We start from the raw sequence: 24,381 nt of genomic DNA, 5'->3' as shown, positions 1-24,381 counted from the left end.
CAGGAAGGCAGCCCAGCCCCTGCTGCAGCGATGGCTTCACACAGTACTTTCTGCTGCAAACCATCAGCTCCCTCCATCATTTTCATTTGATACTTTGGGCACCAAGTCTGCTTTGTTGTAGGTGAAACAGAGTGTCTGTTTTTACGGTTTGATTCTCAGTCTCAACAGTCCCTGAATGCCACAGCAAAACGAACAGGAGTTTCTTCAGGACTGTAGTATTTTTAAACCGATTAGGTGCCGCCCCCCCCACCTAATCTTTGCTGAGCATCAGATTTGCCCAGGGATGTATGTGCACGTATCTCCTCTGAAGACAAGAGAGCCCTGAGACAACACGGGGCTCACCTTCCCGCGAGTCACAGCAGAGCAATGGACTTCTTTTATGGCACGGATCCGCTCTCCCATAACCAAACTGGTCACAATGCAGCAAGGATATAACATGAAGTCTGGTATCTGCTTCCGCATAAAACTAGAAGTCCCCTAGAGCAAGATACACCATAAGCAGGACCTGCTGTGTTGCCTGCTGGTATGTTCCTTGCTTACCCTGAACACACCAGATCGAGCTCTGTCTCCGGCATCACTGTGTCCTATCAAATTGCTCTTCATGCCCCAGACGACGCAGAACTCCTTTAGAGCATGAAATGCAGTACAGTAAAAGGCTTTTTGTTCTATCGCATGTGTTCTTAGCATGAAATGAGATTTATGCAATCATACCCTGTATGCATGCCTGCATGTCCTTTCCTTCTTATAAAACTTTTGAACCCCTTTGGCTAATTTCAGTCAAATTTGACAGGAGATTAGGAACTTAATGCGTTTGAGACTGCCACAACTTTTGTGAAAATAAACAAGCAGACGGTTAGAACAAAGAAACCCTATAAACTCATGTTTCATCAAAGATCAGAAAGTCTACATCAGAAAGACATCACAAACCTAGTTTCACTGTATCTTCTTGTCACACAGTTGTGTGGCAGAGATATTACAAGAGCCTCTGGCCATTAAAAAATAAAGTGCTAAAATTTTTAAAAGCCTTGAACAAATATATGTGTCTAAATTTCTCAAAACAGTTGCCTGAAGTTAAACATTTTAAATATCCTTTTCAGCCACTGAAAGTGTTAGCTGACTTCAGTCAAGAAAGTTCGAAAAAAAGTCATTCTGACACCAGCCAGCATGTATTATAGGAAATATTCTCCGTGAAATCTGAAGAATGATATGCATATTCTATTTCACTTCACTGTTCTTACCAAAAACCTCTTAACAACATTCTCAATTTAGATTAGAGATCTTTAAACTAACACAAAGCCTAAGGTTTGAGGCTAAGCCATCCAAGAACCAATGCCCCATGTTGAAAACAGATTATGGTATGCCATCAGCACCAAAGGAGGAAGGAACGAAAATAGCTATTCCATTCAAATTGCTCCAATGGAAATGAAGTAACAGTATTTTTTTAACATGTTTTGCAAAAAAAGGCAGTCAATCTTGAGAAACTGTAAAAATGGTGTGTACACTGACCAGTAATCCGGCTACTCAAAACGCAGTTTACGCACCTGGCCTGTGCTCCACTGCTCAAGGTGAGCAGCACAGGCACAAGAAACGCTCTTGCTATGTCAGACCAACATCCACCTACCCCACCAGTCTGTCTCCAGTGCTGACAGAGGGAGATGCTATTCAGGGACAGCACATTGCAGACACTTTGTGGTTCATTTCCCTTTTCCACACATTCCCCCTGCAGCACCCACAATTGTTTAGTACAGGAGTTGGACAGTAACGTCCCTGCCTACTCCTTTTAGTACCTTTTTATGGACCTGCCAATGTCTACACTTGGGAACCAGAGCAGAAAAAGGACAGGAAACCCACCAAAGGAGACCGAAGGGGTACTGCTACATCAGAACTGCTGAACCACGGGGTGCTTCACTAGACAGAGTCCTGAGGCCCTCGACGTTCTGAAAATGGAGAATCAAAATCTGCCACAGGTGGTTAGAGCACGGGGAGGGGCGAGGAGGATAGGCTCATATGGCCTTCCAGATTCTCAGCTGAGGCAAGTTAACAGTAGCTCTGTGTCATTAAATACTGCAAAACATTTGAGCAAGCAGACCTTGCTGTAGTTTTCCCTCAACTATTTCCAGTAAAAAAAAAAAAAAAAAACCAACCAACAGGCTTTTCCCAGCTAACTGAATGAGAAAGTAGTAACTTGTCTACACAAGGGGCACAGTCAAAACTAGCTACCACATGCTAGCAATCCTTGTATGTATTCACCAATAAGGACAAATCCTAACTTGCTCTGGCGCTTCATCATGGATTCAATATTACAGCTCCATTTAATCTTCTGCAAATATTGTGTTCAAACAAACCCTGCAGGGTATCTCCCATCTACACCACTAACCCTCCTCCTACTCTCATTCCCACACATTGACTTCAGACTACCTGAAGCACTGTGAAGATTGAGGTGATAATGTTTTTCAGGGTGCTCAGACGTGACAGGCGACACTGGTGGAGGACGTAGACAGGCAGGTTCAAGAACTTCAAAGCAATAGGAAATACCTATTTTGACTGCCAAAAGATGAATAAGGCTGTGGTTTCATTCAGCAACAACAGCTCTTAAATAGCAAGCACCTTCCTCTCTCCTCATTACAGGGACGAAAACTCACAAGTTCCTTCCCTCCGACTATCCCTTGTGTTACACTAGGGTGCCTGTATGCTCCTTTCCCTAAACAGGTCATTTCCCCCACCCAGGTCATCACGTAGCAAAAACACCTGTGCAGTGCAACACACCCGCAAAAATTAGCAACACACAGGAGGGAGCTACATAAACCAACAGTTAAGAAAAAAAGACAATGGCAAAAACACAACTTCCCCCATCCCTCGTGCAATATTGTATTCTATTGTATTGCATTTGTATTCTATACACACACACGTTTTGTATTAAATGGCCATTACACATGCATATTTCCACTGCCTACCTCTGCTAAGGCCCCAGGTAAACCAGTGACATGCCCCTTACATCGCTCTCATTTCACTGTTGGCCACAGGACTCTGAAAATCAGTAGTGAAAGAAAGCAGCAGACGGCTACTGCTGCACTGTAAAAAAAGTCAGTCTGCAGACCCAGGCTAACAAAGAGCTCTTCTGAGTTCTGCAGCAGCTGATCCTTATTTTAGTGTTTCTGACCTGTACTCACAAGAGCTAGAAACTGTTCTTTTCAAAGCGAGTTGAGGGGTCTGTGGAAATCTAAGACTGCTAGCCACCCACCTCACAAATAAAGTTTCCTACTGGCTAGTGGCCCAAAAGAAAGCAATATTCCTGCTAGGGGAATGGAAACTCACACTGTAAATCAACAGATGTTAAGAAGAGGTTTAGTGATTAAGTCTGAACTTCATTTCATTCCTGTATGCTCTTAAAACTAGTTCCTTGGTTATTCCATTCCTGCCCTCCTAATAGGAGGAATGATCAGCTTTGTGGCCTCTCAAGTTTTCCAGTCTTCCATCCCAGCCAAAGCAAATGAGGGCTATTCAAGTTTTTGCCTTGCTCCTCCGGGCTCCCCACGGATGCTGGAATGTAAAGAATAGCTCTAGCACAATGTACTCCAGCTTTACTGCTGCTGCTGGGGCTGGGAGCAGAGGCAATGCAGAACAGTTACATGCAAACTTTGGGTATTATCCAGGGGACACTTAAAAATTTGCTCACTCCATTGCAGTGCTGTAAAGAGTCTTCCTCTCAAGATACCAAGGCTTCACTTTTGCCTTCAAGACCAAAGAATGACTCACTTTGAACACTGAAAAGCCACTGCACCCAAACAAAAAGAACTTTAAAAGGCCATGATACTTTAAGATGGTGGTTATAGAACATAGCAAGAAGCACTACCACAAAAGTACTTACATTTGTTCAATGCATTTTTCAAAAGGTACTGATACCGCATGCAAGCCATATGTTCCCTGTTTTTGCTTCGTAGCACACACTAGCTAAAGCTGCCCATCACTTTTCAGCTTTTCAAGCTTGCTGTACAAATAACAGCTACTGATATCAGCAATTAATACAGTGAAGCACAAGTGAGGGCAGATTAATTTCCACACGCTACTGAAAGGTGACTTGTAAAGGAAACAACAGCTTGCACATCACATTTTCCTCCTAACCTCAATACACATCAAGAAAAGCTGAGGTTTTAGGTTCTTCTGTAGGAGGAGGATAAAAGAAAGATTTAACACTTCAAAAATTTCACATGCCAAGTAATAAATAAATAAAAGAAGTTTTATTTTAATTTCCCTTGAAGACTAGGAATAGGTACAGTAGTAGTCATACATAACATAGCAAAAATGGATGCAGAAGAAACTGGGTTAATGGTGAAAGTTCAGGGGGGTTTTATTCTGCTAGAAAGCTCTTGATCTTTTGATTAAATAGACGGTAGAAAATAGAAACTCTGAAAAAGAAAAAACACTGTACACTGAGTTACCCCATCAATTAATTTCCCAGTATTACTTACTAGCTCTTCTATAAGGCTAGAGAAATGAACGAACAAATTATTTAATGAGTGACAAATGTGTTGTCATAAGCTTGAGAAATTAAACTCCCCTTAAACGCACAACGCATGTTTCAACAGATTTAGCAAAAACAGTGCAAGCATCTGCAAGGAAAGATGCCTGTAGAAAGAGGTATTTCAAGTAATCTTGAGCCCGTTCCTAAAATGCACTTACTTGGGAGCCACAACAGACTATCTTGCATCATACACACAGTAAAAACAACAGTTCATGCTTATAAGTAGAATAACATTAATGTTAAGGTACAAAGACAAACAAACCAAGATCCTGTGCTACAGCTCAAGCTATACTGTGGAAGAAAATAAACCAAGAGCTTTTCCTTACAAGCCCCTTTGAGTAAATGGTATGGACTGCCTCATGGGGACTCACGGTGGTCTTGCAATTTATATCTTCAAATGACCTATCTGATTGCATCCTCTTCAGGACAAAACACTTGAACTAACCCCCCTGCAGCAAATTAAGCAATACGCAAGAAGCGTAAAACCACAAATCAGCCAAAGTAGGTTTATGAGAACTTTCCCAAGCCTGTCTTGGGAGGACAATCAAACCTTTACTGAAAGGCACTGATCACGGTGTGCCCAGAAACTAACAATGAATACAAGTCCAGGATAAAAGCGTTAATGGCATAAAGAAGCTATCATAAGAAAGACTACTGCCACTCCCTACCTCCTTCTACCCAAAAATAATCACACAAGGAAGAAAGCAATCATCCAAAATCCTCTAAAACTGTCTCTGCTTGTAAGATTTCAAAGGTCTGAGGATGCGGTGAAGAAGCACCTCAAGCGCTTGCCACGGTGAATGAGACCCATCACCACGTTAGCTGCTGTATTTCTCTCCTCAGTGAGGCAACTCCCCTCCATAATTGCTAAAGCCACTATTGAGCAGCACACACAGTACATATCAAAATAATGCCTCGCCAATCACCTTGTATAGCCAGAACACCATAACTCACCTATTTCCACACTTCTTTAGGACTTAGGACTCAGGTACTTGTGATCTTCCTGACAGCTTTCAGGTTTTGCTGTCCTGCTTACACACTCTGCAGTTACTCCCATAGGCACTTCCCCATCAGGCAATTGCTTCCACAGAGAAACCTTCCTCCTGGTTTTGAACAGGGGGGTATTTGAACACTAGGAGTCTCATGAGTCTCAGGGGATTATTCATACATCCCACAAAGAGGAAAGGTCTCCTACAGCCAAGACGACCCTCAGGGAGACCATGGGACTTACCCACCTCTAATACTGCTGCTTTAGTAAACTGCCATAAGCATAAAGAGTAACTTAATTGACTCTGCTTCAGCAGAGAGACAGACATGCTAAAGACGCATCAAGCTGGAAAGAAAGATCCATAGATTTATTTCACATAGGTGGGAAGAAGAACAAGGATACAGCTGGTGCAACGGAAGGGAAGTTATTTTAGTTTCAGAAATATCACTTCTGTCACCTAATCAGATAGGAGTATCAGATAGGAGATTCAGAAACGGATGGGTAGAAAGCCTCACTCCATACACATTTCCTTTTCCTTTAAGCCCTTCCTGTATTTATAGTTTAGGAGTGACCAGTATCACAGCATTCTTCACAACAGAAGTTATATATTTTTTATGTATAACATTTTTACACAGTTCAGCTGCAATAGAATTGCCAGGTTAAAACAAGTAATCTCAACCCATCACAAAGGCTGTGCTTTCTAAATAGTTTTGCAACCAAGTTGTATGTAAGAATAGCTCAGCGTAAAGTGGATGAAGAAGTGAGAGACAGAAACCGAAGAAACCTGGACAGAAAGTTTCAGCCGGGTAACAGGAGCACAACAGCTACAAATCCCAATAGATCAACTGTCATTTTAATTTGAGAAAGGACAGCAGCACTGATCACACAGCTTGCAATAACTAAAATAGAAACACCACCCCCACTGCCAAATAATAATCCAAAGATTAAAAAAAAAAACCCACAAAAAAAAAAAAAAGAGAACACAAAACTACCAGGGTTTGTTTCTACCCTAAACTACAAGCAATGAATTTGCATAGCTTAAAGCGGAGTCTACCCAGAGAGCCATTGTTCCTTCCCCGAGGCCTTCGGCATTTCCAAGGGGCAGTCCCTCCCTTTCGGTACCCCCGCTAAAAGCAATCCTTTCTCGGAACCTGCCTGACCGGCGGCCATGGCAACACGGTGGGATTACCAGACCCAAGCAGTTTAGCAAGAAGCCACGAATCTCCCCTCAAATTTTATTTACAGACCCCCCCCCCCCCCGCCCCCAGCTCTGCCGGGAGGCTCCCCCTGTGCGGGGGCTGTCCCGCCCGCATGGACCCCGCTTTCCCCGCTGCCTTGCCTTGCCCGGCCCCGGAGCTCCCTGCCGGCGCCCCACCGTCCCCCGCCCCGTTACCGCTCGCCGCCGCTCACCGCCCGCGGCGCCCGGCTGCGGGGCTGGGACCGGCTCCGGGAGACCGGGAAGAGGCGAGCGGCTCCCCCCGCCCCGCTGCCGGCAGGGGCTGCCGGGGGAAGGAGGACGGCCCCTTCCCTCACCGCCCTCCCCTCCGGAGCCCGCCGGGACGCCTACCTGGCCCCGACGGGGGCGCTTCCTCCCGGCGAGAGAGGCCCCGCTCCTGCCCGCGCCGGGAAGCGGCCCCACGAGGGGCCCTTCTCCGGTCGGGGGCGAGCGCCGGCCCCATACGCGGCCCCGGGCAGCGCCTCAGCCCGGCCTCTCCCCTCCCCCGGGCGGTCCCCGGCACCGGCCGCCCGCCCGCCTGCAGCATCGAGCGACTCCAAACGGCCCCCGCAAGGCGGGCGGCGGCCCTTCAGCTTCTGTCGGGCTCATCCCCACCGGTAACCGGGTCCCCGGTACGCCGCGATGTTAGTTTTTACCAGGAAGTTTCCCAGGAACCTCTGGGAAAGGTCTGGGACATCTCGTCTCACCAGCTCTCAAGCCGATTAAAATGGTATTCTCTTCAAAGGAAGCTTGTAGAGGCAAGGCTCCATCCCTCGTGGAAGCTCAATTAATTCCTTGAATGCCTTCACCGAGGAACACGCTGATGTATCGGAATAGCCAGCTCTGCCTTTGAGTATGCGGTCATTTACGTTCAACAGCAGCGCTGGTGGCGGCTGCTGCCTGAAGGAGGTTTTAAAATTGGAAGCGTGCACGGGCTGTACAGGAGCTGAGGCGGGAGCCTTCCCGTCTGAAATAACGCAAGAGCGCGGCGAGAAAACGTCTCACGGCAGAAACGCCGGCAAACTCGGGAACAAGCACTTCAGCGTAACCCGGTCCTGGGGGTTCAGGCACCATCCACAAGAGCCCCTCAGCCTCTGCGGCAGTTCACGGAGCGAGGTACGCTGTACGGAACAGGGGTATTCACTTACCGGTTGTCCGGAGAGCAGATAGTTTATCTTTAAATCATCGGAGACGAGAGGACAGAACTTGCTGCTTCTTATCAGGGCCGTCCAGGCTGTTGTTCGAAGCCTCTCAGTAGCTTCAGCTTTAGCCCCGGCGCGATGGCGTTCGCGATAAGGATGAAGAGGAGAGCTTTTTGTCAGCTGAGCCTTATCTACAAGAGACAACGTAAAGAGGAAGCACGTTGCGTGTTTTAGACAGAGATGTTATTTGGCTCGAGTCGGAAGAAATTCCTCGAATTATACCAAATCCGTCCAGGGGGAGGGGATACTCACGTGAAGAAAGCTAGAACGCTGCTCCGTCTCCCCCCGCCCACCAGCGCTGAGAGCGTCTTCTCCGACTGACTTCCAGCTGGAGACACAGACACAGTTCCTATTCCTATTCCTCCTCCTCCTCCTCCCCCCCCCCCCCCTCCCTGGGCTGGCGGTTCGCCGAGGGCCGAGGCCTTCCCCCTCCGCGCCCGCCCCGACATCCCGGGGAGGGGGGAGACCCGCAGGGCTGGGGACAACGAGCCGCCCCCACCTCTGCATCAGCTTTTCCCGTACCGCTAGCGCCGCCTCAGTCTCCAGGAATTAACAGCTAATTAACAAACTGATTGTCACCTGGGGGAGGGAGGGGGCAGGGGGTGTTTAGGGAAGAAGCCAAGCAAGCTGAAAGCCACAGCGGTTATTTCAGGTGCAGGATTCTCTCCTTCTGAGTAGGCTGCCCAATTCCAGACACCTCTGGTGAAAGCCATTAGGGGAGGGACTACCCCCTTCTTGAGGAGCTGCTGCCAGGGGCAAAATGAAGCCTCACCCTTGCACAAGCAACTCAGGAGAGAGTCGTGGGGCTCCTGGAAAAATCTTCTCTCCGTACTACAGCACCTATTAGGTATTACCTCTTCTGTCCTTACCCTTCAATTCACCTTAGTATTATAGGTACGAAACCAATTTTTAAAAAAAAATCATTAAGGTTGCACAACGAAGGAGCCAGAAGTTAGGAAATACCAGGAGATAGGTTATGTGACTTCACTTCGGTTTCCTTGCTCATGCATCTCATGACAGTCTTAAATTATGTAGTCCAGTATTATTTTGTTCTGGCCTTGCTTTATTTTGCAAGGCCTGGCCTTTGTTTAGGATGCAGGGTGGCCTTTACTCTCGGGTTGTGCCAGATTTTTGCAGAACAAGATGCTGGGACTAATCACTACAGGGGAGTGTAGGAAACCTTAAGGAAATGGATCCTATTCCTGCCTCTGTTCCAGACAGGATGCATGTGCTGCAGCTGCATCTTTTGCTCATGAGTTCATGGGTGTGAGCTAATTTCACACTAACTAACGTGGGTGTCAGTAACAGTCTAGCATGGATCTTTGGCTAGGCTGAAAAATATAAGGGTGAAGAAGATGAAGGTGCTGTTGGCAGGACTGAGCCACTGGCTCAGAGAGGGCAACTCAAGTTACCAACCCACCTCTGAAGCTAGTTAGACACGCAGTGTTCCTGTGGTGATACTATGTGATACTTCGAAGAAGTCATTTGACTTCCCAGCCAGCTGTAAGTTATGTGCTTGTCCATTTTCTGAGCGTCTTGTACAAGGCGTCTAACTCTAGGAAGAACTAAACACTCACACGCAGCCAAAGTCTGTAGGAGAGATAGTGCTGTGAACAGAGGACCTGCTGCTCACAGTTTTATTCCCTTGCATTAAAGGTGGCGTGTGTAAGAAAAACAAAGAATTGTATCTAAGATACCTGAATACATCTCTATCTGGAATAAACTGCAAAATTCCAAATTCTAACTACATTGGCCAAATAATGTAATAATCTGATCTGTAATAATGTAATTTCACTTCAGTTTCTTCTGGCAACTGTAACTGTCCAAGACCAGCAACAGAATGAAAGCTGGTGTTTCCTGTCACCTAAATGTGTCAAACTAAATTCAAGGATTCAAACAGCAATTTGAACAATTAATATAGTGTAAAAAAAGTTTAGTTCCTAGCTGTTTTCAAAATGATCTGTACAAGCAAGAAGTTAATAAATCATTTGCAACACCAACAAATTTATTTGGCAGAAAATATAAGGAAACACTTATCTGGGATATATTCTATATCCCACAAATAGTATCAACAATGGGTGGCCTTCAAAATGCTTTGGAAAAGGATGACTAGCAGGAAGTCAAATTAATGCTTCTGCAAGCAAAAACAATGCATGTGACCAAAAGGTCAACAGGTATTTTTTTCTATTTCAGTTCAAAATCAACTCACCTGAGAAACAAACCTCTCCCCAAACGAACATAAAAGCCACAGATGCCTTTAAATGCAAAGCAATGACTAAAATAAATCCAAATCACATAGAGCATTATTTAAGTTCCAGGACAAACTATGTACCTCCTGAGTTACTACTGAACTAAGAAAATGTTGCAGCCAGACTACCCCAGCTTGCAAAACCAGAGAAAAACAAAGAGAAAAATTACAGGAAATGGAAGGAAAAAACCATTGAACACGGGAAAAACAAAACTGTGCAGAACATGGAATAAACAGAATGGAAAGTTGCAGCATCATGAAAGGGATTTCCTCCCCGGCAATCCAACAAGCGAGATGACTAATCAGGCTCTGTGTATGTGACAGACCATACAGTCTGTCCTATACCTCTGGTCCTCAAATTAAAATGTGACAGAACTGTCCCCCTTTATTAATTACTTTAGGAGATGAATGCATTTATAGAAACACAGACTGTCACAACATCCCTTCTCTACTTGTTTTCTAGCTTTACTACCTACCATCATAGTCTGATCCTAATCTTCTTTATGCTGTACCATGAGAACGGCCCCGAGTCCCATACATGCCCAAATCTCTGCTACTGACCTCCCAAACCTGTCTCAGCACCAACTTTTTTTCATAGTTTCTCGCAGTCCCCTTGCCCCAGATGCTAGGGGACCACTCTCCACTGCACCGTCCCCTCAAGCTGTAGTAAGCACCCGTCCTCACGTAGTTTGTTTAGTCATCAATCTGTGGTTGCGTATTTCTTCCAGAGACTCTTTGCCAGGAGAGAACTTGCTAAAGCCTATCCCAGGAGCTTTAAAGGATCTGGTTAGTTGCTGTAGGACATCTCATCAGAACCCACAGCATTTGTCACAAGTTCACAGCACGCAACCCCCACCTAGTTTGAGGTCACTTTTTCGAGAGCTGGTCAACCAAAGAGCTATGTTAGGCTGCTCTCATGGTCCTTCGGGACTGTTTTTTCTAAGTGCACAGAGCGCTTTCTCCTGCCCTGGGCTGTGCAGTGCTCCTGTACTCTGTCTAGGACAGAGGACACAAGCAAACAAAACATATGACAGCAACAAATGTCATGGAGGTAACCCAGGTAGGCTGAGGCAGCCTCCCTGCTAGCCAATCCAGTGCAATCTGAAGTGGCGAGCACATTAGGAAGCGCCATTTGCCAACCAAAATTAAGCCTTCAAGGCATGTATCTATACATAAGAGCATCTGTAAACCCATAAAGAAATACATTATCCAACAGGCACTAAACATCCTTCTGCTCCCTAGACATGTGCAAGGGAAGTAATACGTCAAAACACACCCACTTGAAGAGCACTGCTAGCAAAACAACAGGAAGGAAAAGGGGAAAGGGTTTGAAAAATTATGCATCCTGAGCACCTAATGGTTTTCACCAGGTCAAGAACAACATTAAACCACAGATTTCTCCCCTCCATTTGTTGCCTTATTTCTGTTAAACTATACTGCCACATGGAACTCAAGTTTCCCACTTGTCCCCTCCATACTTCCTTGTTGCCGATATACTCGCATGACTCCACCTCTGCATGCAACCAAGGGTAACCTAAACTGAAGCTTCCAGCACTGAAAGTAGCCCTTCCCTCAGGGAAAGTGGGCAAGAGCTGATGCTTCCTCCCCTGGCAGGAGACTAACCTCCCAAGAGCCATCTCTCCTACCCATCTGTTGGGGACATGGCAGCCACCATCCCACCCTGCAGCTCACAGGCATGCAGTGGACTGCTGTTCACAGAGGAAGCTGGCTGTGGCAGCTGGCACAGGGGAAGACTGAGAGAGGGAAGGAGAGGTGAGGTGGTGCACAGGAGGGGATAACCAGCTGAGAGGTGGCGGGGCGGTGGGAGACCCTCATTTGCAGTCTGCTGCTAGGTCACAGCCCTGGTGCCAAATACTGATGGGCTCTGAGCTCAGAGAGAACACGAAGTCCTTGAGCCTGTGGCTCTGGGTCCCTACCCACTTGGCCCTGTGTGCTTGGCTGGCTGACATAAGATGCTTTTGGGAGATGAAACACCTGTCTTTTCATGATAGCTCTGTCATTTCTACGGTACCATGCCAGGACTCACTGCTCCCTGTCTCCTTTCCAAGGAGAGGCCAACATGTGAGATGCCTCTGCCATTTTAAGCACAGCTTAATGCCCAGTTTCTTTCTCTGTGCATTCTATTAAAAAGACCTCCCTGTTTTTCCCTCTGGCTCCCCATTGCACAGCCTATCATTCTGGCCTCCAGATCCCCAAGTTTCTGTCCTGTGTCCTGCTGGCTTCACCTGTACAGCCAAGATGTTATTACAAGTGCTAAGGCAGCTACTGCAGTTCTCAGATATATAACCTTTCAACTTCAAAGTTTGACCCACTTCTTTAACCAGTGTTAACTGACCTGGATTCCTTTATTGGTTTGCAGGAGCCAAAAATCCGGGAACCGGTGCACAGTTTTTCTTCCAGGTACTCTTCAGATTGGGTCTGTGCTTGAAAATGTGATGTAGCAAGACAGGACACGAAATAGTATTACAAAAGTGATACGAATAGCTATGAATCCAAGAAGAAGGTTTTAAAGGCTAGATGAGTCAGTATAAGTCAGGAAATGTATGACAGAAGCCGCCAGAAGCCTTGTCATACGTGAACAGCAGGCTAATTTCAATGAGAGGCAGACACGGTCTGAGAAGGAGAAAAACGCTTTGCATGTTTCTTACATTTTAGAGCTCAAGCTGCACTCGAAGTCTTGGATGTAGGTACAATGCCTGGGAAAATTTTAAATGCAATTCTTCCCATGACTGATTTATCCGCTCACAACTTCTGCGAGGTAATGACCATTGCTATGGGCCAAACAGTCACTTGCAACAGGTCGGAAGACTCAGTAGGTACCCACAGGAAATAGGGCTGGTGGCACAGGAGAGGGAATCCTTCCTTCACAGCACTCCAGGCTGAACAGAACAGCCCTACAGCAGAAAAGGCTGACTTGATCTCTGCAACTCGGGAGAGCAGTAGCTCATGGAGTGGACTTTTCTTTTTTACTGCTCTGCTCCTGTTCCAAATGGGAGCCAGACTTGACCCATGTGAATATGATCAACAGGCCAATATCCAAGACATTTGCAATCTTAGCACAATATTCCCTCTATTTCCGTGTTGAGCCATTTCATCTAGACAAGTGGAAAACATCAAGTGATCTTTGCAATTTATTAAAAAAATAAGCCACCTGTCATTTAACTCATCATTTAATTCACCATAAAATTCCCCATTGTATATGAACAGGAAGCTCCACTTCCAGCAACCCAGACCACCTGCTCAAAGCATTTGTTTTTTTTGGAGGCAGTTGTTTTTGATTTGGACACCTCATTGAAATCTGGCCTTTCTTGTCTGCAGCTAAAATATAATGGTGCAAGAAGAGGTCGGTCACTGAAATGTTATTATAGAAACACTACTGGGAATTGTGCCATGGTCAACTTTTACTTCCCAGATACTGTTTGGGAAACAAATGCTTCTAATAATAAACTTGAGCCCAGCTAACCATCTGTATGATAGCTGCCAAATTTCTTCTCAGTAGTCACTGAGACAAAAAGAGACGACCCCAACTTAAGTAATGACGACACTCAAAAAAAGCTAGTCATAGAAAACAGCATTGGGCTGAGTACTCAGCAACTGTTTCCATTCATATTGAACAGAATAACAAACAGAAGTAGGTTGGCGATTAAATTTTTCAACTTCTGTCAAATTAGGGCAACTCATTAGTGAATTTACCTGTATTGAAGAGCTTAAAGACTTGAATGTATCTAGATCAAAGGTATAAAAACTATCCCATGTATATATTCCAAGCAAGAGAAAACTCTTCATGGGAAGCACTCTAGGCCTGAGTAAGTGAAAAAAAAGCCAAGGTAGGAAGTTTCTTAGGGATCACAAATAGCAAAGAATCCTGGTCAGCAGAGATAACTATGATGTAAATAAAGATAGAGACGCATAGGATTAAGGCCAGATTTGTTGAAAGTTAAATGAGCTAGGACACACAAAAGACAACTGAAATAAACAACCAATAAATCTTCAGCCCTTCACAGAAGAGGAGAACATGCCTTAGGTAAGACACTGTTTTTCTACTAGAGGTAGGGAAGCACTGATGTAGTTGTACAAAACTCTGGCGTTTCCCCCAAAATACAGCATATGATGCGGGCTCTCGCATTCAAGGAGAAAACAGTTCTGGAGAAGATGCAAAGAAGGGCGGGCTACCCAGAGTATGGACAGCCTGTTCTGTGCGAGCAGCTAAACAATGCTGGCACAAGAACAAAGGGATACAAAGTGGGTGTAAATTTAACAAATTCCTTGCCATAGCAGAAACCTGGAGACTTGTTGGTGCCCTTGCTCTTGCTTTCTGCCCCTCCGTCTGTGGCACATTATCCTTTGGCTCCTTGGCCTTTTCCTACAAGCCTCAAGTTTGTCATAAAACATTGGAAAGGACTTTGTGGCACAACATAAATTGGTGGTGCATAAAGCAAATGTTTTATGGACATTTTTGAACAAGAAACTCACCATGCAAAGTCACATGGCCATGCCTCAGACCTTCCAAGCCCCAGGTACTACGGATCTCTGGTGCAAAATCTCTCCTGTTCTTTACATGCACTCCCACAAAGAACTCCACTCTATTAACATCACCCTCAGGTCTGGCAACCATCCCCTCCTGTCTTGCTAGAGAAAACATCCCCTCTTTCTTGGGAACGCCCTTGTACTTACCTTTCTCAGGAGCTCCCCCTCCTAAAAGGGCATAGGCATACCACCTCTAGCCTTTTCCCACTTTGTGGGATAAAGCCTACCAGTCAGGAATCAGAGACTGGGGCTAATTTCCTTTCTTGCACCTACAAAAACCAAGACAGCTGCCCTTTTGGGTACTTAAATGCCCACAATGCCTGTTACGTATAGTTGCCCATGGCAGTGGGAGGACTGAATCTGATGACGCAATAGTGGTCTTTTTGGTTTCAGTGAGCACTCGTTAACACAGTGAAAAATTACAGAGGGAAATTACAGGAAATCATAAGGGCAAGTGATAAGGATAAGGATGTGAGGTTTGGGTAACCCTCCTTGCAGCAGGGCAGAGGGGGCAAGAAGCCCTGCTCATTTCCTGTTAATTGGCATAAATAAGTGAAACAGGTACCTGCGCTCTCAGCGGATGGAACTCAGGACACCTCCCCCCCTGTCTTTGCCTCCATTTTATTTTTGTCCTTGCTCTGTATCTGTATTACAAGCAGGAAAACGACGGTGATCCACTTGAAATTAATGAAAACAAAAATTTCACAGCAGTTCAGTATGAAGAGGTGGTGTCCTCAATCCAGATTTTCAGTGGTGCTTAGCCAAATTGTGCTGTACAAATAATTCAAACCAGTGTTTAGCTCAGCAGAGGAGTCTAGCCTGTTCAGTCAGCTCTCACCGGGTAAAGGCTAAAAGCACTGGCAGCAGCTTTTAGGCAGCTCAGACAGTCCCTTCCCCTTGCACTGACCTCGGCACAGGCTTGAACTACACTCTACCAACTATACGCTACTGCAGGCATATTTAACCTTGACCCTTAGCTAAATGCAGGCTCTTCCAGCAGTAGAGATGAATCCAAAACACTTGGAGCTGGATTCCAATCTCCATGGAGCTACCAGTTTTGAAAGCACAACAATGGTATCAGAAGTGGGACTGCTGTTACTAAGAGTCACCTCCTTCAACTACCAGAGAGGTGCAGCGAGCAGCTCTCTTCCCTCGCAGCTGGCTCTGCAGGGAGCACAGGGTCAGGTTACTTCTTCAGTGCCTATTTTAGGAGCTCTCTTGGAAGCAGCCTCACCAGCATACATTCAGTATGACTCCGGCACAACGATGCCACTGAGGTTTCAGCCTCGTCACAGAAATCATGATTTGCTACTTGGTTTTCTTTAGCTGCAAGTGAGATTTAGAAAGCAGATACATTTATCTGCCTCAACATACTATTTAAGTGTACAGGTGAGTGAGTGAAAACGCATCAGTGTGAGATTCTCCCCACATAATGGGCATCGTTTTAAGCCCTGTGGGCTTTCATCTCTCTCTCTCTTCCCCTAAAAGCATGGAAGGGCTAAGTTAGAACACCTACAAACACACACACAAAAAAGAGGTTTTGTAACTGGCCAGTGTTTGTAGTGACCTAGCTGAGAAGAGGCTGCAAACTCGCACCTTCTCTTATAGAAGTATGATCAGAATTAATTAACTTTCAGTTATCTTGTTCTCTCCCTGGCACAGCTGATGTTTGCATCCTTACTTGTGCTTTTGAGCTGGTCGTTGAACTTGGCATGACCATGTGGAAGTGTCTGTTATCTCCAGCAAGCACAAGTGAAGCCCAGCTGCCATTGCAACACAAGCAGTGAACCAGATGCTGTCCTTCAGTTATTCTTGTACAAATCTAGATTACATGTCACTGAAACAACTTTTATTTAAATCAAGACAGCTAAGAGCAAAATCCACCTCATTGCCTATTTTAACTAACAAACACTTTCTATTTTTCTCCCCCCAGAGGAGTCTTTTTTTTTTTTCCTTTTACATTTTAGTAATTGGGAAGCTCAGTTTTCCAAAAGGCCTTTTCACTTTCTTGTTAATATAACCGAACCAGAGCCAATTCTTGCCCTGCAGGCATATAGGAAGAGGGAAAAGATAATTACAGAATTCAATTACCTGGGACAAACAGCCTCACTTTGCCAGTTTAGCTAGCTATCCCATGAGCTAGCGCAATTTGGGTAACACAGTATCTGGGATGGTCAGAAGTCTCTATTCAAATCAACTCTAATGTACATATGTAATTGTTTTTTTCAAAATAATTCTCCTTAAATAGCTCTGTTAAGGATTTCCTAATATGGTGCTTGGTAGAAGCTGCTAGGAAGTAGCCTTGTATATCCTCACAGCAAACAAAGACAATCTTGATGGACTGTTGCCTCTAAGTTTTGATTAAACATATAGTTAGAGATGAATCGAGAAACCAGAGGATGCTTTATGAAGTGAACAGTTACCTTTAGGTGACCAAAAGACTGATCTAAAATCAACAGAAGAGACCACACTCTGCAGGTGGACACGTTCTTGTAACTCCTCTGATGGTATTATGTCCTGAACACGTGGAACAAACATGACAACATCCCCAATGCTATAGTGCTGCTGTTGCTGACAAGCAATCATGAACAGTGATTTAGAATAGAGAACAACAGAGAAACAATGATAGAGAATTTGAGAGTAGAATCGGAGACATTGATACTACAAGTCAAAAGGTCCACTTTATTGGAAAGAAGGATCCTGTGACCTTTCCAGAAGAGGCAGACAGCAGAGGATGCTAACAGTTGCAGTAGTTACATGCTCTTAATCTCTTAACAGAAGCAGAGATAGTCTTTGCAGAAGTCACATCAAGGACTACAGAAGTAGTTTCAGAAAGAGGAGGACTCATAAGACTTTACCTTTTCCAGACAAAGCTTCTGTGCCTTTACTCTTTCCAGCATTTCCAGTTTTACTCTTTAACTTTAGGCTGTTCTTCCAAAAGGGATTCATGGGCTACTGTGTCTGCTTGTGAAGAGACACGGTGTTTCAGCATGTGTGGCAGGTAACACAGCCTGCTTTCTGAACAGGTTTTCTTCCCTCTAAAATGCCTGCAAAGTGGGTCATTACTAAACCTTCATACCAACTTAAATATCACTTGTCGCTAGGGCTTACCTGATATTTACCTGATATTACCTGATATTCGTAGCGATGTAAGGAGGGGGGTTAGCAAAACCTCCACCTTGGACTTCCGGAGGGCAGACTTTGACTTGTTCAGGACTCTGGTTGAGAGGGTCCCTTGGGAGACAGTCCTGAAGGGCAAAGGGGTCCAGGAAGGCTGGACGCTCTTCAAGAAGGAAATCTTAAAGGCCCAAGAGCAGGCTGTCCCCAGGTGTCGCAAGTCTAAAGGGCGGGGAAAATGGCCAGTCTGGATGAATAAGGAACTTTGCATGGGACTTAGGAATAAAAGGAGGGTTTACCACCTTTGGAAGAAGGGACAGGCAACTCAGGAGGAGTACAGAGATCTCGTTAGGTTATACAGAGAGAAAATTAGGAAGGCAAAAGCCCAGCTGGAGCTCAACTTGGCCACTAACATTAAGGACAACAAAAAAAGCTTTTATAAATACATCAACAAAAAGAGAGCCAGGGAGAATCTCCATCCCTTACTGGATGCGGCGGGGAAAGTTGCAACCAATGGCGAGGAGAAGGCTGAGATACTTAATGCCTTCTTTGCCTCCATCTTCAATAGTCAGACCAGCTATCCCCAGGGTGCTCAGCCCCCTGAGCTGGAAGATAAGGATGGAGAGCAGAACAACCCACCCATAATCCAGGAGGAAGCAGTCAATGATCTGCTTCTGCACCGAGACATACATAAGTCTATGGAGTCGGATGGGATTCACCCAAGAGTACTCAGGGAGCTGGCAGGAGAGCTCACCAAGCCTCTCTCCATCATTTATCAACAATCCTGGTCAACAGGGCAGATGCCAGATGACTGGAGGGTGGCTAATGTGACGCCCATCTACAAGAAGGGTCGGAAGGAGGATCCAGGGAACTACAGGCCTGTCAGCCTGACGCCGGTACCAGGAAAGACCATGGAGAGGATCATCTTGAGTGAGCTCTCACGGCAAGTGCAGGGCAGCCAAGGGATCAGGGCCAGCCAGCATGGGTTTAGGAAGGGGAGGTCCTGCTTAACCAACCTGATCTCTTTCTATGACCCTGTGACCCGCCTTCTGTATGCGGGGAAGGCTGTGGACGTTGTCTATCTGGACTTTGGTAAGGCCTTTGACACCGTCCCCCACAGCATTCTCCTGGAGAAGCTGGCAAATTGTGGCATAGACAAGTGTACTCTGCACTGGGTAAAAAACTGGCTGGATGGCTGTGCCCAGAGAGTTGTGATTAATGGGGTGAAATCCTCTTGGCGGCCGGTCACCAGTGGTGTCGCTCAGGGCTCAGTTTTGGGGCCAGTTTTTTTTACTATCTTTATGATGATCTAGATGAGGGGATTGAGTACACCCTCAGTAAGTTTGCAGACGACACCAAACTAGGTGGGAGTGTTGATCTGCCTGAGGGTAGGAAGGCTCTAGAGGGACCTGGACAGGCTGGATTGATGGGCCAAGGCCAACTGTATGAGGTTTAATAAGACCAAGTGCTGGGTCCTGCATTTCTGTCACAACAACCCCAAGCAACTCTACAGGCTTGGGGAAGAGTGGCTAGAAAGCTGCCCAGCAGAAAAGGACCTGGGGGTGCTGGTGGACGGCCAGCTGAAGATGGAGCCAGCAGTGTGCCCAGGTGGCCAAGAGGGCCAACAGCATTCTGGCTTGTATCAGGAATAGCGTGGCCAGCAGGAGTAGGGAAGTGATTGTGCCTCTGTACTCGGCACTGGTGAGGCCTCACCTCGAGTACTGTGTTCAGATCTGGGCCCCTCCATACAAGAGGGACATTGAAGTGCTGGAGCGTGTCCAGAGGAGAGCCACCAGGCTGGTGAGGGGTCTGGAGACCAAGCTGTATGAGGAGAGGCTGAGGGAGCTGGGCATGTTTAGCTTGGAGAAGAGGAAGCTGAGGGGAGACCTCATTGCCCTCTACAACTACCTGAAAGGAGGTTGTAGAGAAGTGGGAGTTGGCCTCTTCTCCCAAGTAAATAATGACATGACCAGAGGAAATGGTCTGAAGTTGTGGCAGGGGAGGTTTAGATTAGATATTAGGAAGAATTACTTTACTGAAAGAGTGGTCAGGCACTGGAACAGCCTGCCCAGGGAGGTGGTCGAGTCACCATCCCTAGAGGTATTTAAGAAACGTCTAGATGTGGCGCTTCAGGGCATGCTCTAGTGGCAGAGATTGTAGGTTGTTTGGTTGGACTCGATGATCTTAAGGGTCCTTTCCAACCATGAAGGTTCTGTGATTCTGTAATATTTTTAGAGTCCTCTCTTCAAATTTATCAAAGTGTCTTTCAGCGTTAAGGAGCTTCCGCAAAATAAATGCAACTGAATGCTATAATTTGTCACTCTCTGAGTGGAAACATTTTGCTTTCTAAGAACAAAAAAGGTGATTTGTTTCCCCTCTTCAAAACACATTCAGTTGTGTCTTAAACCAAGACACCAAACTGCTGCCACATAAAAAAATGACATATATCTTGATTTTTCAGGTCTTTCAGACCAGTAGGCAAACACAAATGAAGAAGACTAGGCTACATGAAGGGAAAAGAAAAGAATGGCTTTAAAACAAACAAACAAAAATTGTTGTAAAGGGTTTTTTTGATATTGCACAGGTTTCATTTTTTCAACAAATATTACCTGGTTTTTGACAATAACTTCTACCTATGTCCAAAGTATCTGAAAAAAAGAGAGTTTGAGCCAATACTGCGGTTCAGAGGCATCATGGTCCAGATCTGTCTTTGATTGCTGGGATCTGCGGGTTCTGTGGACAACCGTCAGATGACTCTCAAAGCATTTCAGAGTTTAGGAATAAAAAGACCAGGGCAAGCTGTAGCTATGAAACAGAGGAAGGGGATCAGTTTTGTTTTAAGTCAGTGCAGATCTGTTGTCACTGTTATACACCAACGGGCAGAAATTCTGTGAGATTTGTATTAGCTGCGTCTGACTCTGCAGCTGGTCACTGCTGGCAACGTTCCCTGGGATGTTCAGCCACCGTTATGCAGACTGCTTGTTTTTCCTCATCTACAATTATGGTTGTTAGTGAACGTTTAAGGAATACATTTTAAATCAAAGACAAGAGGCACTTTTCCCTTGGGATCCTGCTTGAACTCTTGCTGGTTTACACATTGAGCTCCTCAGAAGTTCAGCAGACAGACTTTGGGGAGCGCTTCCGGTGTCTTGGCCCGCAGACAGCCTAATATGCAGAATTTTTGTTGTTGTTCCGAAGTCAGGAATATCAGGAGCCCGACAGATCCTGGCAGCCTTCTTGGGAAGGACTGTCCAGGATTTTTAGATTCCTTGCCCCAACAGTCTAGAAATCAAGAGAATCACAGATACTCCTCTCCCTCTCCTGCCATCCCATTACATGGGTTGAAAGGCAATAAACAAGCCCCAGCTTCTATCACAAACCCAGGGGCTTTTATCTTAATCTTCCTCAGTCCAAATTTGTTGAAATTAGCAAGCCAACATTTTTCAGATTGCTGTCCTGTGGAGAGCTTAGCAATTATCTTTCATTGCAGTTTGGAATGAAAACAGAATTGCTGATTTTCAATGTCATCTGCAATGTGAATTTAATGTTTTCTCTTCCTGCCTCTCATTTGGGAAGTGTCAGAATTGTGTCTTTGGAAAGACAGATGGGCAAATATAAGTCTGAACAAGAGGTAACTAATAATCGTCTGCAGATATTACAGTGGCTAGTTTGAGGGGGAAAAGCCTCTGACAGATTAAAAAATACGCATTTCCAAAAACGGCTCTAACCTTTGCCAGGAGAATAGAAGATATTTAAAGAAAAACACAATATTAAAACTACAGTGAAAAAATCGTATGTGGAGATTTGCAAAAGTATATCTAGTATGACCACTGTTGCAGCTGGTTTCATCTTAGTACTTTAGCACTTTTTTAGGCATCAGTTTTACTGAAAATGTTGAAGATGAAATGTTTGGTTGTTGAGATGATTAAAATAAGCAAAATCAGCTTTGTCTAAACAATGGGGGGGAAAAAAAAAAAACAAAACAAACCAAAACACCCCATACCTTTGACCAGGAAATAATTTCTTAAACTCAAATACCATAAACTGGAATTCAACAGAGAGCCTGAATCGGATTATTTTATCTACCATTATCTTTAAGATGAAATGTATCCACAGTCCTCAGAGACAATAATGAGACAGCCAAGCTGATTTAAACACTGGACAAACAAACAGAATGCAGATCTGATCATCCTGATGTTTGTCTGTGGTCTAAAACAATTCTACTCCCAAGCATGTGCTTAAATTCTATACCATGAACTTTAAATAACCTTTTTTTTCTCCATCAAAGTAAAAAAATTAAGGATGAAAGATGTTCCACTTTGGAGTAAGTAAGCACTCGTTTGATTAGTATATTTGATAGTTATGCCTGCTGAAAAGGAACAGAAAATGCAATTGCCAATGCAAAAAAGAGAAATAAACAATGACTGGTATCCAGTCCATGGACTTTTCTTTCCCCCCCGATGACAAAGCAATTCTGATTGTTATTAGTTCTTGCTTTCAGCTAAACAAGATACTTTCCTCTTTTTTTTTTTTTTTTTGGCGAAATTGGTACAGGGTTCTTTGCAGGTTTCACCTATGCAGGATGGTCAGACACATTTAGTAATACTTGGGCTGATGGATGTGCTTTATCAGCTCTGGGAAAAAAATGTCCACGACATACCAGGCTTGAAAAAAAGCCAAAACCAAACCAAACAAAACAAACTTATTCATACTTACGATACAAATTTTTTGCTGTTTGCTTACGCGCCTGGAGGCTCAGCTGCACCTAATGCTTTATCTTGCTATGTGTTTTATCCCTGAACACAATATGGTCAATTGTCAATATCAAATCTTTCAATAATTTATTTTGTAAAAAGCAAAAGACCCAAACCTAATTATTACAAATAATAGCACATTTGTAGACTAATGAAAAAATTTTGATAAATTTATCTATTTGTCCTGTTCTTCAGTTGCCTACAAACAAATCTTGATACTGTAAATTTCCTCATTTGTAATTACTGCTGCAATTTTGTTGGAAAAAATACTGGTGGATTTGCAGCATCTTCATTCAAAATTGGTTTTAGTTGGCTCATGTGAATGCAATCACTAAAAAACAAACAAAAACAGAAAAAAAAACCAAGGGAGGCAAGCTCAGTATTTGGTTAGAGTTTGGTTAAAAAATAGACCTTGACTGTTTATAATAGTGTAACAGTTGCAGGGATAGGCCACTTGGGATAACATGACAAACATGGTGGTGTGCAAGCAGGCATGGATGTGTGTTGGGGTGGGGAGGTGACAAGTAGGCAAGAGGGAGCTCACCAGGGAAACTTTGAGTCGGGAAAGGACATGACTCAGATTTTCAAGAACTGCCGAACAATTGTAGGAATGTGTTCCTGGGGTGACCTAACAAGCGGTTGTCATGCTCACTCAAAGTCCTGGTCACTCCCTGAGAAGAAAATAACCGGAATACATTGTTAAAACAGTCAGGTTTTCGTTGCTTGAATTACTTCATGAGTGTAAAGTTGCACTATTGAGTCCTACAAATGAAAACGCCTTCACGAAACAAGAGTGGTTTGCTCTGAGCCACTTGACCCAGCTGGCTTCTAATACCAATGGTGAGAGTCCATAAAGTTTCGAACACAGTCTCCATAACACTATCAGCTTTTAGTGTGCTTCTTATCAGGTGTCCCCCCCAACACCCCTCCTCAGGAAAGGAAGAACTGCAACAAACTGGAAAAAAAAAAAAAAAAAGAGTTTGTTTCTCTAACACAGCCTCAGTGCACTGGCTAGCCAAGCACAGCTTCATGAACCAGGTATTTCTGTCTGAACTTGGATCTCCCAGTAACATCCACAGCAGATGACCGATCAACACTACTGAACATCCAAAGTTTAAAGGCACTAGCTGTGAAGCAAAACTGATGTTAAATCTGAAACTCAAGTTAATAGTCCTGGGTATTAACATTCTTCCTCCATCCACAGAGTCGAAGCTCTGAAGGTTTCCACACAGTAAGTGGACACCTTTAAAAAACAGTTACAGCTACCCAGAAAAGCCTTAAGCTCTTATTGATCTATCATCTGTCTTATCTACTGGATCATGCTTTAGCTCTCTGTAATAAAACCACAAGACACAATCCCAGGACACAGTCAACTACACATTTAAGGAACCACACGCACACACCCACTATTCCCTCTACTTCCTTCATTACAGCCATTCTGGGTTTTAAATCAGATCTCTTGATTACGGTATAGCTGGTATGCCACAAATTTCTTAGCAGTTCAAGATAAAACCAGAGATAAGTCTAGTAAAACTATCCTAGGCCAGCATTTCCACAACTGAAGAGCTATACTCACTATGGCACGAGTTTGTTCCAATTTGTGATGTCTGTATTTACTCATACGTGAGCTGCAACCTACCTCTCATCTTGGGTGACTTCTTCCACGTGGATGTCCTTTCAGTAGTCCTGTTTTCTTTCATATCCTCTCACCAAGCTCCCTCCTTTCTGTTCTGCTCTAAAGCATGCCCATTCCCACACTTCAGTTTTTCTCCTCAGGCATCTTATC

The 24,381-nt window shown here is 44.7% G+C and overlaps 1 protein-coding gene across 14 annotated transcripts in view; it reads right to left on the bottom strand.

Annotated features, from left to right (window-relative positions):
- ST3GAL6 (ST3 beta-galactoside alpha-2,3-sialyltransferase 6) overlaps positions 1 to 24,004 on the bottom strand; it is a 63,529-nt gene extending 39,525 nt beyond the window's left edge. For 3 of the 14 annotated variants that reach the window (XM_074595359.1, XM_074595370.1, XM_074595305.1), the window contains exon 1: positions 7,078 to 7,218. In XM_074595359.1, coding sequence (XP_074451460.1) covers positions 7,078 to 7,189 — 112 coding nt within the window. In that variant the 5' untranslated portion in view covers positions 7,190 to 7,218. The other 11 variants (XM_074595323.1, XM_074595381.1, XM_074595333.1 and 8 more) reach the window with 10 other exon arrangements.
- Between the last annotated feature and the right edge of the window lie 377 nt (positions 24,005 to 24,381).

Source organism: Larus michahellis, chromosome 1 (genome assembly GCF_964199755.1).
Source record: "Larus michahellis chromosome 1, bLarMic1.1, whole genome shotgun sequence".
Lineage (NCBI taxonomy): Eukaryota > Metazoa > Chordata > Aves > Charadriiformes > Laridae > Larus > Larus michahellis.
Note: the sequence above shows the minus strand (reverse complement) of the source record. Positions and strands in the feature narration are given on the sequence as shown.